We start from the raw sequence: 17,758 nt of genomic DNA, 5'->3' as shown, positions 1-17,758 counted from the left end.
GTACATCTGTTATCCGTTGACCAAGAAGTTTTCCGGCAATTTAAACTGCATCAAGAAAGGCTGACACACAGACCCATTTATTTATATGGCCCCACAGATCTGTGTGGGGGACGCAAGTCCGGGCTGCAAAATCTCAGGACATCTCATTTTACTGTCCATATCTGCGGATCATGTGACCTACTCAGGGGGTCGGGACGAACCGCTGACATCAATTCCAACCTTCTTTTTTTTTATTGCGGATCCGTGAATACTGATGACACACAGATTCACTACGGAAGTTTTTTTTGCGGACAAATGGACCGCAAATACAAACAAAGGATCTGTGGTTTTGTGGTCCACAAAATCACCACGATTGTGTGCATCAGGCCTAAAGGGCTTTTTTTCTTCAAAATTCACTATTTCGAGATATAAGTCAAGATTGGTTGGGAAAACATGTGGGTTCTAGTCCCCAGATCTATTTCACCAAAAGATAAGTGGCGCCATAGAAGTCTCTCAGCAGCTTATCTCACTACCACTGTTGAAACAACATGCCTGCCGAAGCTGAACAATCATGTTTGTAGGGAAGTCGTTAAAGATAGCAGTTGGATAGACAGTCATTCAGCCAAAAGCTCTCTTTAGGGTGTATTCACACGTTGCAATCATATCACATTTTTGCCGTGATTTTCAGAAAATTAGAAAGGTAGATCTATGAGCATGTGAATGTCAGATTTAGTAAATCACCAACATTTGCAAACTTCTATCTCAAGTAGGGCCTGTCAGCTCTCCTGAAATGTCTGTTGTATTGTCAATGAAAAATAATGGTGGACCATCTTTTCTGGTTGTCGTTCCTCTAATATTCCTCCTGGAAATAGATGAATACATTGACAACTGGGTGTTACTTACTCAGACAGTGGCAGAATGTGTAATGACACACCCTATTGACAAGCAAAATGATAATTCCCATTTGTAAATTTATTCATGCATTTCCAGGAGCAATAACAGAGGGACGGCACAATGCAGAGTTCTATGATCCGATGCTCCAGAATTTTTATTTCATGGGGAATGCAAGTATTTATTAAAAGAGATGTTTCAGGAGAGGCGGCAGGTGCTCTGTAAAGGGGATGTTTTAAATGAACAACCAACCCCCTTTCACAACGCAGCAGCCACAAATTTCCGCTGCAGTGGCCACTACAGGGGAAATGTAGTATTGCATGGTGCCGTTCAAATGAATGGATGTGGCTGCATCAAGTCCTCCAGAGTGGAAGCCACTCTTTATAAGGGCTCTTTGCTCTGGCTAATAGGGGATCGCAAACTGGTGACCCCCTGTCTTTTATATTTTAGAATTTCAGATATTATTGAAACTTAGAATTTATGTTTTATATTATTTCTGCCCGCATTGTTAGGTTATTGCGGAGGAACTGTCTGATAACAGAGTGATAACACTTTCCATGGCTGGGAGGAAGCTGGATAAAAAGGTGAGATCTCACATTGTTCTCATGTCACAGTTTATTATTAACACCTACGGCAAACCGGATACCTTTTATTCTCCAGTCCGAGGCCACATTTTGGCAGCAGACAATCATCAGCTTGTGATCTATTCTCATGTGATCTTTTTTTCTTTACCCTTTTTATAATTTTCTCAACAGGATTTGTTTGGAAAGTCAGATCCATTTTTAGAATTCTACAAACAAGGAGATGATGGGAAGTGGATGCTGGTTCATAGGACAGAGGTGAAATCATTTACTCTGTGTGTGTGTGTATAGGGTGAAAGTGTTACATTTCTGCGACTTTCCTTTTCATCTGAATGAAGCTTGTATAAATCCATGCACCTGCTAAAGATACAACCCCATTCAGATATATGGAAATGATCTTCAGTCACAGAAATTTCTGCAATAAATCTGCCGTGTGTGAACATACGCTTAAGCTGTCCATACATTTTTAGATAGCTGTCGACCAAACGCTGGTTCGGTCGACAGCTATTCATTCTCACTCCCCCATACACATTCACGCCTGGCTTGGCCGAGCGTGCATGTGTTCTCAGGGAGAAAAAAGGAACAAAAGGATCAGGCATATTGAAATACAACTGCGAGAGTCGGCATGCTGCCATACACATTAGATGGTCAAGCCAATCCTGCCAAAATTGGTGTATTCGGCCGAGATACATCTAATGTGTTTGGCCAGCCTAAGGGCTTATTCACACGAACGTGGAGAAACTCCGACGTTTTTCACGTCCGAGTTTCACCCATGCGGTACGCGTTTTCACGGATCCCCACAGACGCCAGTCTATAGAGGGATCTGTGAAAACGGAAGAAAATAGGACATGTTTTATTTTTCAGTGGACACTTCACACGGTCCGTTGAATGAACGGCTTCATTGAAATACATGCGTTCGTGTGACGGCCGTTGTTTTATCGGCCGTCACATGCACGTATTCAACGCTCGTGTGAATAAGCCCTTAGCGTTATGCCCAGAAAGCCTGGGAGGTTCCAAGATCCCTTAGAAGTGTCTAGATCAGGGGCTGCTTTAAGTGTATATGGGATTTTGAGTGAGAATAACAGTTGGGCCCCTTAGTTATCCTACCCTTGGATTGACAACCATAGAGCATGTTCGCTCAGATCGCCATGGGGCCCTGGCACTGCACTATTAGCACCATGTGTGAAGATACCGTAAAGAACTATATATTATTCCTATAACTTTCAGTGAAACTGGGAACAATGATATTATATAAGACCAAACACCTATACTGCTCCGTAAATTTTTGTCAGCTATTAAAATTTCTTCGTGATTTTTTTATGGTTGCGCTATTCCTTACTATTAGGTCATAAAATATACTCTGGACCCTGTGTGGAAACCGTTTACCGTGCCCTTACAGTCATTGTGCAATGGAGACATTGAGAAGCCCATAAAGGTTATTTCTGATTTATTAACACATTTATGCTTGTTTTTGTAATTTTTTTATTTTTATGAAACTTATCTGATAGTGTTGTGTGTAATATTTTTACAGATTGTGTGCTTTGATTACGACAATGACGGAGGACATGATTTTATTGGGGAGTTTCAGACTACAGCAATCAAACTGTGTGAGGCTCGGGATGCCATGTCTGTGAGTATCCACCGATTCAACGATTCAATGTGTAGAAGAGGAGTTGGGTTCCCCAACCAGTGACACAGAAGCCACATGTGGCCCTCAGGCCCCCTGTATGTGGCTTCCCAGCTGCTGACAGCTCTAAATAATATTGTGCTTTAGTTGAACAAGGAATGTCAAAGTGTAATTGAAACTTGGTGCTATGGACAAATTCATACCAATTGAAATAAAAACTAGGGTAAAAGTGACTTGGTCACATCTTTAATAGATTTTCTCCCTCTTAGTATGTAGCGTGGCTCAACACCATTTTATCTTTTTGCAAGTGGACTGCGAGCAAGAAGGGGACCTCTGATCTAGCATGTTAGTGTCATGGCGCATGGTGTGGACCCACTGGGCCGTACCGTGTAGCGGGATAGCAGCTGGCCAAACAGGTACAATGCAATGTCTATAGTTCAGAAAGGGTACCTGAGGTAAAGTAGACAGTAGTAGTAGATTCAGGCTAAGATGAGGCTCCGACAGTTGATAGACACCCGGCGGGGTGCGATACACTAGATGCAGCGGAGGATACAGCACGACTATAACTCTTGACGTTACAGTTAGGACATAAGGAGACTGTTTAAAAATAAGTGGCTTAAAGTATATGTCTATATTCTCACACTGTTTTAGATACCATGAGGCGGAGCTCAGAATTTATTTTCTGTTTTATTATTGCGTTCAATATATTAGTAGTATGCAGTCTCCTCCTAAGCTCCCTCTAGTGGTGGCTGAAGGCAGACAGAATTTTACCAAGTTAGCTATCTAAAGTCCCTGTCCAAACGTTTACATTGAACCCTAAAGAACCGAAAGATGTTGTAATGTGTTACAATATAATATCGTTTTGACTGAATTATGCAGACAAAACGGTTTTGTTAATTATATAGAGACATCAGACAAGCTGCAAGATATATTGTGCAACCACATTGAAATATTTCTGTCATTTCACAACCCATCACTACCCCTACAGTGCAGTGAGCATGCCTGGACCTTGTAAACAGACAGGTCAATAGGCTTTGTGGCAGTCTAATTTTTTTCCGTTTTGTTGTGAAATTGGCAGACAGTTCATATCATATCTTCCCTCATGCAACCTCTAACGTGTTTTTAAAAGGGATATTCCAGTTCCTGTAAACCATCTTGACTGTAGACATCACATCTGTGGACAATAACTCTCTAACTATATGTCCCATGAGTCCAAATCACATCTAGCAGAATCTATAGTAACATAGATCACTTAACAATGTGAGCAGGATGCTGAAGGGCCACAGATGAAGGCACAAGAAAGGCTGCAGACTGTGCTCCGTGCAGCAGCATTCATGTCACAGGCAGTGAGCAAACCCCACCAACTGCAGGATGCTGAACGGCCACAGATGAAGGCACAAGAAAGGCTGCAGACTGTGCTCCGTGCAGCAGCATTCATGTCACAGGCAGTGAGCAAACCCCACCAACTGCAGGATGCTGAACGGCCACAGATGAAGGCACAAGAAAGGCTGCAGACTGTGCTCCGTGCAGCAGCATTCATGTCACAGGCAGTGAGCAAACCCCACCAACTGCAGGATGCTGAACGGCCACAGATGAAGGCACAAGAAAGGCTGCAGACTGTGCTCCGTGCAGCAGCATTCATGTCACAGGCAGTGAGCAAACCCCACCAACTGCAGGATGCTGAACGGCCACAGATGAAGGCACAAGAAAGGCTGCAGACTGTGCTCCGTGCAGCAGCATTCATGTCACAGGCAGTGAGCAAACCCCACCAACTGCAGGATGGTTCAGAGATGATTGGTTGGCAAAAGTCCTACACCATCTACAGGGAGCAGCCTCGAGGAGATTCAGTGACCACAGCAGAATACACAAAGCTAAGAAGATTTATAGCTGTCACCTAGCGCATTCTTGTATTGTTAGTATGTAATGGCCCAGACACATTCTGATTGATATTTTAGCATCACTTCACTAGCTTCCACCCAGCCTTCTACTTTTGTCCAAAAACACAATATATTAAAATCACTTTTTCCTAGTTCCTCTTTAGTTTACAAGGTGATTCTAAGAGATTCCTGTATGAAGTCATTTCTGATCCATGAATTATTTATTTTTCAGGTGGAATTTGACTGCATTAACCCAAAGAAACAAAAGAAGAAGAGAAGCTACAAAAACTCTGGAGTCATTATAATTAAATCTTGTAAGGTAAACAACAAATATTGGATTTCTTAAGTTAAGGCCCTTTTACAATGGCCAATTATTGGGCAAACGAGCGTTTACACAACCCTCATTGCTGATAATTGCCCTGTGTAATCAGAGCACCGATAAGCCGATTAATGAGCAAACGCTCATTCATCGGCTGATCTTATCGTTTATACAGCAAAAAATTTTGTTGCCGGCAGCAGATCTCCTTGTGTAAACAGGGAGATGTGCTGCCGACATGATGGAAATGTATGAGGACGAGAGTTCGTAGTAACGAGTGCTCGTCCCCATACATTACTGATAATAACTCCTTGTGAAAGGATCAAATGAGCACCGATCAACAAGCTGTCTCGTTGATCAGCGCTCGTTGTTACGGCCACAATGGGCCGGTGTAAAAGGACCCTTCGAGAGCTACTATGGTTTCATCTGCTTTGCGTCTCCCATCCATAGTATGCAGTAGAGGATTTGGATGTTATATGGTTGCCTCAGCAAATGCCCAACCTGCTGAGCTCATCTCCCGCCATCACTTAAAACGGGAGAAGCAGAGTAGATGACGTGATAGTTACCTTTTCATATTTTGGGCCATCGAGATTAGTACTTAGGCAAGTTAAACCTAATGGTCCATGCAGGCTGCATTTTTGTTGGCACTCTGTGCTTTGCTGCATGGTGCGTCCATACTCCCTTCAAGAGGAGTATACTTTTTATAACACTGCATGTTAATTTTTTTCTTACTGTTTCCATATGAATACATGGCAACACAAAAATAAAAGTAAAATAAAAAATATTGTTTAAAAAAAAAAAAAAAACCTCCATAGGAAATTCAAGGCATATGTAGAGACAGTATGGGCTCATTGCAGTCTATGAGCACCATATTACAAATCTCTACAGCAGGCATCGGTAATATTATTGCGCTGTTTTCTTTTAATGACAGTCATCCTCCATGGGAATTGCAGCCTTATTACAAACATCACTTGTCCATGTGGTTTTCTTTCAGATTACAAGAGACTACTCCTTCCTTGATTACATACTGGGAGGATGCCAGCTAATGTTTACAGTAGGTATTCACAGTCTACTGGTATCAAACATACTGCCTGTATGAGGAACTAACTGCACTCAGTATATTTACTCCGGAAAAGAACTGGACACTACATGAAAGAAGCATTTACCGTATTTAGGAAATCAGTCAGAATATATTTACTGTAAACAACAACTGTTACGCTGAAGTAATTCTAAGTTAGCGAGTTTGACATTCATGTTGAGAAAATCTTAACGTTTATCTCGACTACAACTATTGCTATTTTTTATAGGGGCAGGTGACTGAATTTGTACACTTTTGGAGCCATTTTTTTGTTGTTGTACCATCTGAAATAAAAAACTAACAAGCTTTGCAAATAGTCTTGATTAAAACTGTCCTACTGTTTTGTGCTCACAGCTCCTATGCAGACCTATGTGTCTCCATGGTTACAGACTACAAACAAATACGTGTGTAGTCTGACCCTGCAGTCATGTCTTATTCCACTCCTGCCGTCTTCTTGTAACTTACAGTAGAAGAGAAGGACAGACGGAAGAGAGTAACACATGACTGCAAGATCAGAATAAACAAGGTTTGCGTGTAGTCTTAAATCAGAGAGAGACCTATGTCTGCGTAGTATCTGTAGACATTAAACGGTAGGAGAATAGTCCAGTGATATCCAACGTAAGTACATGTATAGGAAGGTCCTCATCTTGAAACATTGTGCAACATACAGGCACAATGGTTATGTCATACTTCCTAACTTTCAAGTATCGTAACGAGGGACAACCGATATGGCGCTCCTTTTAAGCCATGCCTCTAATCCAGCACAATACCCGCCCATACACACCGGGTTTAGCCCACACAGCATCATGCCTTCATAGTGCCTCCCACACAGTATAATGCCAAATAGCTGTCCCCACACAGCATAATGCCCTCCAGCTGCCACGATACAGTATATTGCCCACACAGATGCCCTCAGCAGTATAATGCCCCCATAAAGCATAACGCCACCATAGTTGCCCCCATACAGTATAATGCCCACACAGAAGCCCCATACAGTAAATTGCCCACACAGATGCCCCATGTAATATAATGCCCACACAAATTCCCCCATACAGCATAATGCCCCCAAAGCTGCCCTCATACAGTATAATGCCCACACAGATGCCCCATACAGTATAATGCCCACACAGATGCCCCCATACAGTTTAATGCCCACAGATGTACCCATACAGTATAATGCCCCATACAGAATAATGCCTCATAGCTGCCCCATACAGTATAATGCCCCCTAAGCTGCCACCATAGTATAATGCCCCCTTAGCTGCCCCATACCGTATAATGCCCCTATAGCTTCCCCATACTGTATTATGCCCCCTTAGCTGCCACCATACAGTATAATGCCCCTATAGCTACCCTATACAGTATAATGCCCCTATAGCTGCCCTATACAGTACAATGCCCCCATAGCTGCCCCCATAGCTGCCCCCATACAGTATAATGCCCCCTTAGCTGCCACCATAGTATAATGCCCCCTTAGCTGCCCCATACCGTATAACGCCCCTATCGCTTTCCCCATTCAGTATAATGCCCCCTTAGCTGTCCCCATACAGTATAATGTCCCATAGCTGCCCCATACAGTATAATGCCCCCTTATCTGTCCCTAGTTCCAGTGCCCACATATAAAGTGCCACAGTGCCCATGTAGATAGTGCCACTGTGTCCATGTAGATAGTGCCACACACAGTGCCCATATAGATAGCGCCAATGTCCCCTGTAGGTAGTGCTATTATATAGTGCAACAGTGCCCATGTAGATAGTGCCAAACCCCCCTTGAAGATAGCGCTACCCCATGTAGATATAACTACACCCCCCGCTGTAGATAGCGCCATTGGAGCTCCCTCTAGGAACGGAATCCCCGGCCAGAGCATTGGCCGACACTCTGGCCGAGGATTCTGCTCCAGGAGGAGCCCCTGACGTCACAGTCCATATATGGACAGTGAAGTCAGGGGTTCCCTCTAGGGGCGGAATCCACGGCCAGAGCGTCAGCTCCTGGAGAAGCCACTGTCCATAGATGGACAGTGATGTAAAGGGCTTCCCCGGGCTCAGCGCTGTGCCCGGGGAGTATTCAATGAGTGGAGGAGATCCCTCTGATCCTCCGCTCTGTACTAATGCTGAAGCAGGGAGCTGATGGTTCCCTGCTTCGGCATTGGGTTCAACTGTATCTGCGTCCCGATGACACAGATATAGTTGACACCAGGACATACCACAGGACATCGGGACACCGCCCGGAATCCAGGACTGTCCCGCTGAATCTGGGACGTTTAGGAGGTATGTTTATGTAGCTGCAGCTTAATTTCACAGTGGACCCAATATCTTTGTTGGTAAAACTAGATGGTAGATGATCAAGATAGAGAAAAGCTTTATATAGGTGACATACACGCTTCAAGACCGAACAGTGAATTTCCGTGATGGAGATAAGGTCTTGAAATATATTGCCATCATCTGACCTAAACTTTTCTCCACCATCAGCAAGCTTGGTCATCTACGACTTCCATGGCAGCCTAGCAACCAAAATCACTCACAGATCTTTGATTGGTTCCACGTGAAGTGTGTCGGGACATTTCTTCAGCATCTCTGCTAGCTTCATTCACAAATATCAGCTCTTTGAACCTCACTCGTTGTCACTCGTTGTGCGACACTGATATCTCTTCCGATGACCTGTTGTGTGTCCTCATAATATTAGATATTTCTTGGGTAATTACTAATGATAATTCCTTTAATATTTAAAATGGCTTCAATGTGGAGCTTCACTTTAAAAAATGTCGAGCTACTTTTAACAACGGCATTATTGGAGACCAAGATGTAGAAAAATATCACATGAGCATTGCTTGGCAATTTCCGTCATTTCTACCCTTTGAATGGAGAGACAGCGCACATGCTCGACCACCGCTCCATTCAATGTCCTTCTCATTCCGGCCAATCATTAAGGAGGAATGGGGATTCGGGACCCCGTGTTCTCACGATCAGGAGGGGGCCCAGCTGTGGGGCCCCCAGCGATCAGAAAAGTATCACCTATCCTATTCAGAGTAAGGCCAGTATCACACAAGTGTAAGCCTTCCTATGCAGAATATGAATCTGTAATATGTCCTAATCTCAGGATCATATACCTTCCATATTGCATTCATGTTTAGCATTTTTTATACTAAACACATTTCATGACATCCACCATATCACTAGTCCTTGGAAAGTAGAGTAGACTTTCCATATACATGTCTATTAGCACTATGACTCTCTATATGTGTTATTGCACACCAGAACTTGCTCTTTACCACTGGGATATTATGTGTTCTTTCCCTATAGCATTTTCAATGCTCTCTTCCCCGCAAGTTATATAGGATCTCCCAGCAGAGTCACTTTATAATCACTAATGCCAATCACCTATAAATAGTCCAGTATTTTCTTTTAATAGTAAAGACATGTATTAAGTATTTTAGGACATGGAATCAATCATCAGAAAAAGACAGAATATGCCATAAATTCTGATACATGCAGGTCCCACCTCTGGGACCCGCACCTATCTTCAGAACGGGGCCCCCTGACCCCGATCCTACATTATCCCTTTGTCGCTGGTCCCCGGCTCCTGAGTTACGAGGTGGCCGGGAGTATGAAAACAGCCAAGCTTGCTGAGCTATCCAGAAACCGGCAGATCACTCGGTATCGCGTCACTGCTGCCCTTGCTCCCATTTCTTATATTGCCCCAGGATAGTTATTTATTAGCCTGTCCTTGGGTAAGAATAATATTATACTTTATTTATCAAAGCAGAACATAACTGTGCCCTAGGTTAACATTAGCTAACACACCTCACTAAGAGATCTCTTCAAGAAACCATTCTACCATCATTGAGAACATTAATAAAGACATTAGAAACTGAAGCCAATGCAAAGATATGCATGCAGCGCTAATTTTACAGCCAAAGTAGACAGAATCTATGACGAAGGCTCAGAATAGAATCCACGACACAGATGTGAACAAAGCCTTACATATAACAGTTCTGATTGAATTTCATAAACAGTCTGGTATTATTTGGATCAGTGTCCCAAAAAACTAATAATGAAGAGAGCTTTAAATAGGATCATAAGATGCATGAATTTATGAGTTTACAAAATGCCAAATTGTGCCGAATTTAGCAAAATTGTATAGGTGGCATACTACTTTATATTTGGCGCAAGTTGCCAGGTGTGGTAGACCCATTTCTCTTTCTTGTACCACCTCATCCGGAAGGTTCGTCTCATTATTAGCAAGTTGTCCCCTTGCATAGTATGGTTTTAAGTAACATTCTCTGCCACCTATTCCAGTTGTCTTTTAATTTATTAACCACTGTACGCCAGTAAAGTCGCAATTTTGGCACACGACTACACATTTGTCATTTTCCCCGTTTTACGCCACATCCGACTTGTTTTAAAGGGTGTGTAGCTTCCTAAAAGGGGTGTCAATTAGGCTGGATTCACACGAGCATGTTCGGTTCGTAAAGGACGGAACGTATTTCGGCCGCAAGTCCCGGACCGAACACAGTGCAGGGAGCCGGGCTCCTAGCATCATAGTTATGTACGACGCTAGGAGTCCCTGCCTCTCCGTGGAACTACTGTCCCGTACTGAAAACATGATTACAGTACGGGGCAGTTGTCCTGCAGAGAGGCAGGGACTCCTAGCGTTGTACATAACTATGATGCTAGGAGCCCGGCTCCCTGCACTGTGTTCGGTCCGGGACTTGCGGCCGAAATACGTTCCGTCCTTTACGGACCGAACATGCTCGTGTGGATCCAGTTCTTTTTTTAGTTCGATTGGTGGGATGTGGCGAACAAAGAGTCAAAGATGCAACAATTTTATTAAGAGGCATGTCTAGAAAGAATCTGAACAGATTATTAAACGCAGTAATATGGATTTTGCCATGTAAACCACAAAAGCATTTAATAGCATGTATTCAAACAAATTTGGCACGCAGCGCCTCTTTCACTCAACAGTTTTCAATGTCAAAGTAGAAGCTTAGTAAATCTCCCCCAGTGTATTTTAAACAAATGACATAATGTCTCTGGTTGTAGCCGATGGCTGGGTCTATCTCCACCGGCCTCCTCATGCGTGTTTATTCCGCTGCCAGAAATTTCTGACGATCTCCCAGCAGAACAAACGGTCAGGCATGCACGATGCTCATTTCCTCCATCTGTCAACGGGGTACATTCCAGAGGCTCCCATATACATTAGATTTTGGGCGGATTGCAACACAGACCCCTAGATTTAGGACACTGAAATGGCACTGCAGAGGGACACATCATTACTGCATGTTTTTTTTTAGAGACAGTCTTAAGTAAATGTTTCCAGACGTATCCCTGTGGATAACAACTTTGCGCTACCGCACATAAAATTTAAATTAACCAAAAACCGCAACATGTCCTGAAAACTGTCTTTATTTAGAAGAATTAATTATTTTACTTTACTCATTAAGAGGATTTGCTTTATCTCTAGGTTGGTATTGACTTTACAGCATCAAATGGAAATCCTCGAGATGCCTCATCTCTGCATCATATCAACCCCCTGGGCACAAACGAATACCTTTCCGCATTATGGTCTGTCGGACAAATCATTCAGGATTATGATTCGTAAGAAAAAACATTTACATTTATCATTTTAATTGCAATAATTATGTCATTTTTTTTTTAGACTTAATTCATAATGTCATTAGGATATATACAGCCTGGTCAGGTTATTACTTAGTTCATTCGAGCAGTGAGACTGTTCTTTCGTATCCAGAAAGCAGCACAACTTCAGGTCAGCTGTACAACAAGCAGGATACAAGGGATACTACGCAATGTCAAACTGCGGTAGTTTAGGGGGGTCAACTCCAGATCGTCTAGTGCTTCTTTTAAGTTAGCTTGTATGCAAAATAGCAGTTTGACCCTTAGGTCTCAATGTCAGTGTACACAGTACTCAATTTGAGTGCACAAGCAAGCATCACTAAAGAGGGATTTACACTGCGCGATTATCGCGCATACGAGCGTTCATAGAACGCTCGTTGCCGATAATTGCCCTGTGTAAACACGGCAGCGATCAGCAGATGGACGAGGAAACGCTCGTTCATCTGCTGTTCGGATCGTTTTAAAAAAGTCAAATATTATCGTTGTCGGCAGCAGATCTTGGTGTGTAAACAGGGAGACGCGCTGCCGACATGATAATAATGTATGGGGACGAGCGATCGGAGTAACAACCGCTCGCCACTAGGCAAAGCTCCTTGTGACCGGAGCAAACGAGCACCGATCAACGATGTCTCGTTGATCAGCGCTCGCTGCACCTGCCAAAATCGGCCGGTGTAATAAGGGCTTTACTCAGGCAGGAGAGACATGATCTTTGTCTCCCCTGCCTCTGCAGATAGAAATCACTGGATGTGTAAGTTTTCCGTTTCTTATCTTGATGGATGGAAGCTATAGGGGGTTTTTACACTGGGCGATTATCGGGCAGACAAGTCTTCATAGAACGCTCGTTGCCGATAATTGCCCTACGTTAACAGGGCAGCGATCAGCAGATGAACGAGCTCGATAATCTGCTGATCGTATCATTTTAAAAAAGTTAAATATTATCTTTGTCGGCAGCACATCCCCCTGTGTAAACAGGGAAACCTGCTGCCGACATGATAATAATGTATGGGGACGAGCGATCTGAGTAACGACCGCTCGTCCCCATCCATAGCTCCCTGTGACAAGAGCAGGATGTCTCTTTGATCGGCGCTCGTTGCATCGGCCAAAATCAATCGGTGTATTAGGACCTTAACTGATGCAAACAAATGGAGCTCTAAAGCAAATGCTCCTCTAGGTTCACCCTAATTCATTCATGGGTATGAGATGTCCAGTTAATGTACTTCTGCAAATCCATATTTAGCAGGAATAGTCAACATGGGGTAAATGTCAATGCTTTATATACCTATGATATAATACCAATAAAAAAAAATAATGAGGCAAATTGAAATGGCTTGCGGCTCATCACCATCATCATCCAATGACGTCATTGAAATGTAAGCCCGAAAACGAATCTTCAGTTCAAGACTTTAAGCTCTATAAACACCATTTAACATCACCTTGTACAATATAAAGTTACAGGTACACAGTCATCTAAGATTTCTCCATAAGTACATAGGTTAATGTGCACTGCTTCACTCTATACTTATCGATCCATGTTACTTGAACAACCATAGCCATCCATCAGAGATTGTCTTACAGCTTGGAAGAAGGATTTGTTTACCACTAATAGGTAATATTTTGCAGACTGGCATTATTGGAACATAAGTCATATCTTTTTTTCCTGCTTAAAAACAATGCTAAATTTAGCCTGTAAACCTTTGTAGCCTTTGTGTGTTTTATTACATTTTTGTGTTATTTGTTTTAAACCATTGTACAAATTGACATTTTTTAGAAATTGTATTTACTCTTTGCGATGCAGCTATTATGTATGCACTATACATAGAGGCTGCAAAGCGCCGCTGTAAGCCGAATCTGTCTGTCAGCTGGGCCGACGGATGGGCTGACAGCTGCTTCTGTATGCCTCGAACACACAGGATAACCCTAAAGGCTCTTTTACGGAGCAAAGATCAATCGCATCTTTTATGTGGCCAAAGAAATGGTCGCTAGTCAGCAAACAGGGAAATGATCTGCTGACATAATGAAAATGGATGGGGAGGAACAATAATAGTAACGATCGTTTGCCCCCGTACTTAAGGATCATTGCTCCTTGTGAATGGAGCAAATGACCACCAATCAACAAGCTGTATTGTCAATCAGGGCTCTTTAAAGGTGGTTTAACAGGGGCAATAACTGCCTGTGTAAAACCACCTTTATACCGATCACATCTAAATTCATGAACATACATGTGATCAGTATTAGGGTTATCCTGTGTTAGAGGTACACAGGAGCCGCTGTCAGCCATGCTGTTGGTTCAGCAGACTGACGGATTCAGCTTAGGCTAAGTTAACTTGTCTCGGATTTGTAGTGGATTTTCAAAGCAGATTTTACCCTTTGCCGTGTAAAATGGTGAGATCTTTGACAAAATCCACAACAAAATCCGTGCCAAATACGCAATTTGTGAACTCAGCCTTAGGCCTTGTTCACAAAGTGCAGATTTTGCATGCATTTTTTTAAGCTGAAACCAAAATTGTATCCAGGATAGCAGATATATATGGCCTTTCTTTATATATTTCATCTGTTTAGGTTCCAGTTCTGGTTGTATCTTAAAAAAAATGCATGTAAAATCGACAGTAATTCTGCATTGTATGAACAAGGCCTTACAGCGGCGCTATGCAGCTTCTATATATAGTGCTAAAATAGAATCTGCATTGTAAAAAGTAAATACAATTTTTAATAAATATTAATTTAAAAAAATGTTTAAAAGCACAAAATTTTCATGAAAAAAAGGCTACAAAGACATTATATAGCCTTCAACAAATTGAGATATGCAATGTATGGAGGATGTAGGTACATATAGTATATTACTACGGATTACGGATCTAAAGTCTATAGAAGAATAAATACCTGTTCACACCTAACTACAAGTTCAAAGAAACAAAACATCATGGCGACGGCATCCACAAGTAAACGGTGTCTACTGTGTCCATGCAGAACAGCCGCAACGTTTTCACCCTTACAATTGATGGGTCTCCATTTATTGTAAGGGTCGAAACGTTGCTGCTGTCCTGTATGCTTTGCTGGGTACAATATACACGCTTCACTAGAGGATGCTGCCGCCATGATATTTTGTTTCTTGGATTTTGCATCTTGGGAATTAGGGATCTGCCCATTTTGGCGTACTTGCATTTTGGACTAGTCTTTTGCTGTCTCACTCCGATTTTCACATCTAGATACAAGACATCCCTCACATACAAAACCCTGTGCACTGGGAATGTTAAGTGGTTATTCGGATATCTGCACAACAGTTACCACGGTAACACACTTATTCTTCTTCTGTTGCGTGCTGGGATAGAAAAATGGATTCCTGACAAGTGCCAAAAATGAATCTCTTGTAAAAGCTTTCGTTATGTATGTGGATCAGAAATCATTGTCTTGTCAAGAAAAAACGTGATAAAGAGGACATAAAATAAATATATATATATCATTCAGCCATAACATTAAAACCGCTGACAGGTGAAGTGGATAACATGGATTATCTGGTTACAAGGGGGGGGGAGGGGTATATTAGGCAGCAAGTGAACAGTCCGTTCTTGAAGTTGATGTGTTGGAAGCAGGAAAAGGGGGCAATTGTAAGGAACCGAGCGACTTTGGTAAGTACCAAATTGTGATGGCTAGACAACTGGGTCTGAACAGTTCCAAAAAAGCAGGTTAAAGTGCAGTGGTTAGTACCTACCAAAAGTGGTCTACAGAGGATCATGGGCACCCTGGGTTCACTGTTGCGTGTAGAGTGCCCGTCTGGTCCGATTTCTCAGTAGAGTTACTGTAGCACAAATTGCTGAAAAAAAGTTTATGCTGGCTACGATAGAAAAGTGTCACACTTTTCACACAAGTGTCACACAAAGAACACACAGCACATCGCCCCTGGTCAGAGTGCCAATGCTGACCCCTGTCCAACGCTGAAAGCGCGTACAATGGGCATGTGATCATCAGAACCGGACCATGGAGCGATGACAGAAGGTGGCCTGGTCTGATGAATCATGTTTTTTTTTTTACATCATGTGGATGGCGTTGTGTGTTTGTCACTTATCTGGGGAAGAGATGGCACCAGGATGAACTATGGGAAGAAGACAAGCCGGCGGAGGCAGTGTGATGCAATGGGCAATGTTCTGCTGGGAATCCTTGGGTCCTGGCACTCATGTGGATGTTACTTTGACACGTATCATCTACCTAAACATTGATGAAGACCAAGTAAATCCCTTCATGACAACGGTATACTCTAATGGCAGGGGCCTCTTTCAGCAGGATAATGCGTTCTGCCCCAAAATTGTTCAGGAATTGTTTGAGGAACATGATAAAGAGTTCAAGTGTTGACTTGGCCTCCATAATCTCAAGATATCAATCCAATTGAGCATCTGTGGTATGAGAAGGTTCAACAAGTCTGATCCATGGAGGCTCCACTTCACAACTTACAAAGACTTATAGGATCTACTGCTGATGTCTTGGTGCCAGATACCACCGGACCCCTTCAGAGGTCTTGTGGAGTCCATGCTTCGATGGATCAGTGCTGGTTTTGCGGCGCAGGACTTGCACAATATTAGGAAGTTGGTTTTAATGTTATGGCTGAACGGTGTATATATTATACAGGATAGATAGATAGATAGATAGATAGATAGATAGATAGATAGATAGATAGATAGATAGATAAATGATAGAGCGATAGAGATAGATAGATAGATAGATAGATAGATAGATAGATAGATAGATCAGTTCCGTGTGGCATCAGTGTTCCTGTTCTTTTTTTTTTTTTCTCTTCATTTCTTCAGCAACTGGTGCGTGAAAAACACGGACAGCACACAGATGTCGTCCGTGTGCTGTCCGTGTTTTTCACACAACCATTGACTTCAATGGGCGACGTGGTCCGCAAAAAGGAACCAAAATAGGACATCCAGTGAGTTTCACACAACAGACACACGCTGCGTGAAAAACCACGGGTGTGAATGGTCCCATTGAATTGCATAGGTTCGTGTGCTGTCCGTTTTTTTAACAGACAGCGCACGGACGTATAACACGCACGTCTGAATAAGGCCTTACGTTGATTGACTGATTATTTACTAATCTCTTATTTTTTCTTTGACTTACAGTGACAAACTGTTTCCTGCCCTGGGGTTTGGTGCACAGCTACCTCCAGACTGGAAGGTACTATAATATGTATGTGATGTGTTTGCTAGGGCCTTATTTATACAGTGCAGTTTTGTTTCAGTTTTTATGGCCAAAACAAGGAGTGAATCAAAGAAAAGAGAAGTTCAAGGCCTCATGCACACAGCCATACAACAAAGATCTATAATACTGTAAGATGCCATTGCTGATCTGTGTTTTTACTCACTGATTCCGTGCCTACGGAGGTATTCGCTGTGCGGTGTCATAGACCCGAAATCCTTTCCTTTCTTATGATTCACTCCTTGCTTTTTGAGCTCCAAATGAGGCATTTTATGGGAATTTATAAAAAAACGTTGCACCATCTCAGGTCGCTGTTTATTTAGCGGTCTCACGTAAGGTGGCATACACACAGCCATTGTATAGAGTCATAGGACACCAATAGACTGCTATGGACCCATTTTGCACCTGTGTGCCTCACATTTTCAGATGAATTCCATGATAAAAAAAAAAGGTGTATTGTTCCAACGCATGCTTTTATTATAGGGGTATTGTCACAGAAGCTTCATATTAACATGGTGTAATTCATTAACAATTCCTAAAATAAAAAATGGCTGCTCAGATGGACTCAGGGTAAATTCCTAAATCA

The 17,758-nt window shown here is 42.5% G+C and overlaps 1 protein-coding gene and 1 long non-coding RNA gene across 3 annotated transcripts in view; one reads left to right on the top strand and one right to left on the bottom strand.

Annotated features, from left to right (window-relative positions):
• LOC142661277 (uncharacterized) overlaps positions 1 to 17,758 on the bottom strand; it is a 201,637-nt gene that overhangs the window by 81,427 nt on the left and 102,452 nt on the right. The window lies entirely within an intron of this gene.
• CPNE2 (copine 2) overlaps positions 1 to 17,758 on the top strand; it is a 120,221-nt gene that overhangs the window by 90,943 nt on the left and 11,520 nt on the right. For both annotated transcript variants that reach the window (XM_075838675.1, XM_075838673.1), the window contains exons 5-12: positions 1,383 to 1,454; positions 1,626 to 1,709; positions 2,797 to 2,886; positions 2,983 to 3,081; positions 5,188 to 5,274; positions 6,266 to 6,325; positions 11,810 to 11,943; positions 17,097 to 17,151. In XM_075838675.1, the coding sequence (XP_075694790.1) occupies positions 1,383 to 1,454; positions 1,626 to 1,709; positions 2,797 to 2,886; positions 2,983 to 3,081; positions 5,188 to 5,274; positions 6,266 to 6,325; positions 11,810 to 11,943; positions 17,097 to 17,151 (681 nt within the window). The remainder of the gene's footprint in view (positions 1 to 1,382; positions 1,455 to 1,625; positions 1,710 to 2,796; positions 2,887 to 2,982; positions 3,082 to 5,187; positions 5,275 to 6,265; positions 6,326 to 11,809; positions 11,944 to 17,096; positions 17,152 to 17,758) is intronic.

Source organism: Rhinoderma darwinii, chromosome 9, assembly GCF_050947455.1.
Source record: "Rhinoderma darwinii isolate aRhiDar2 chromosome 9, aRhiDar2.hap1, whole genome shotgun sequence".
NCBI lineage: Eukaryota > Metazoa > Chordata > Amphibia > Anura > Rhinodermatidae > Rhinoderma > Rhinoderma darwinii.
This window is presented reverse-complemented; position numbering and strand designations above follow the sequence as displayed.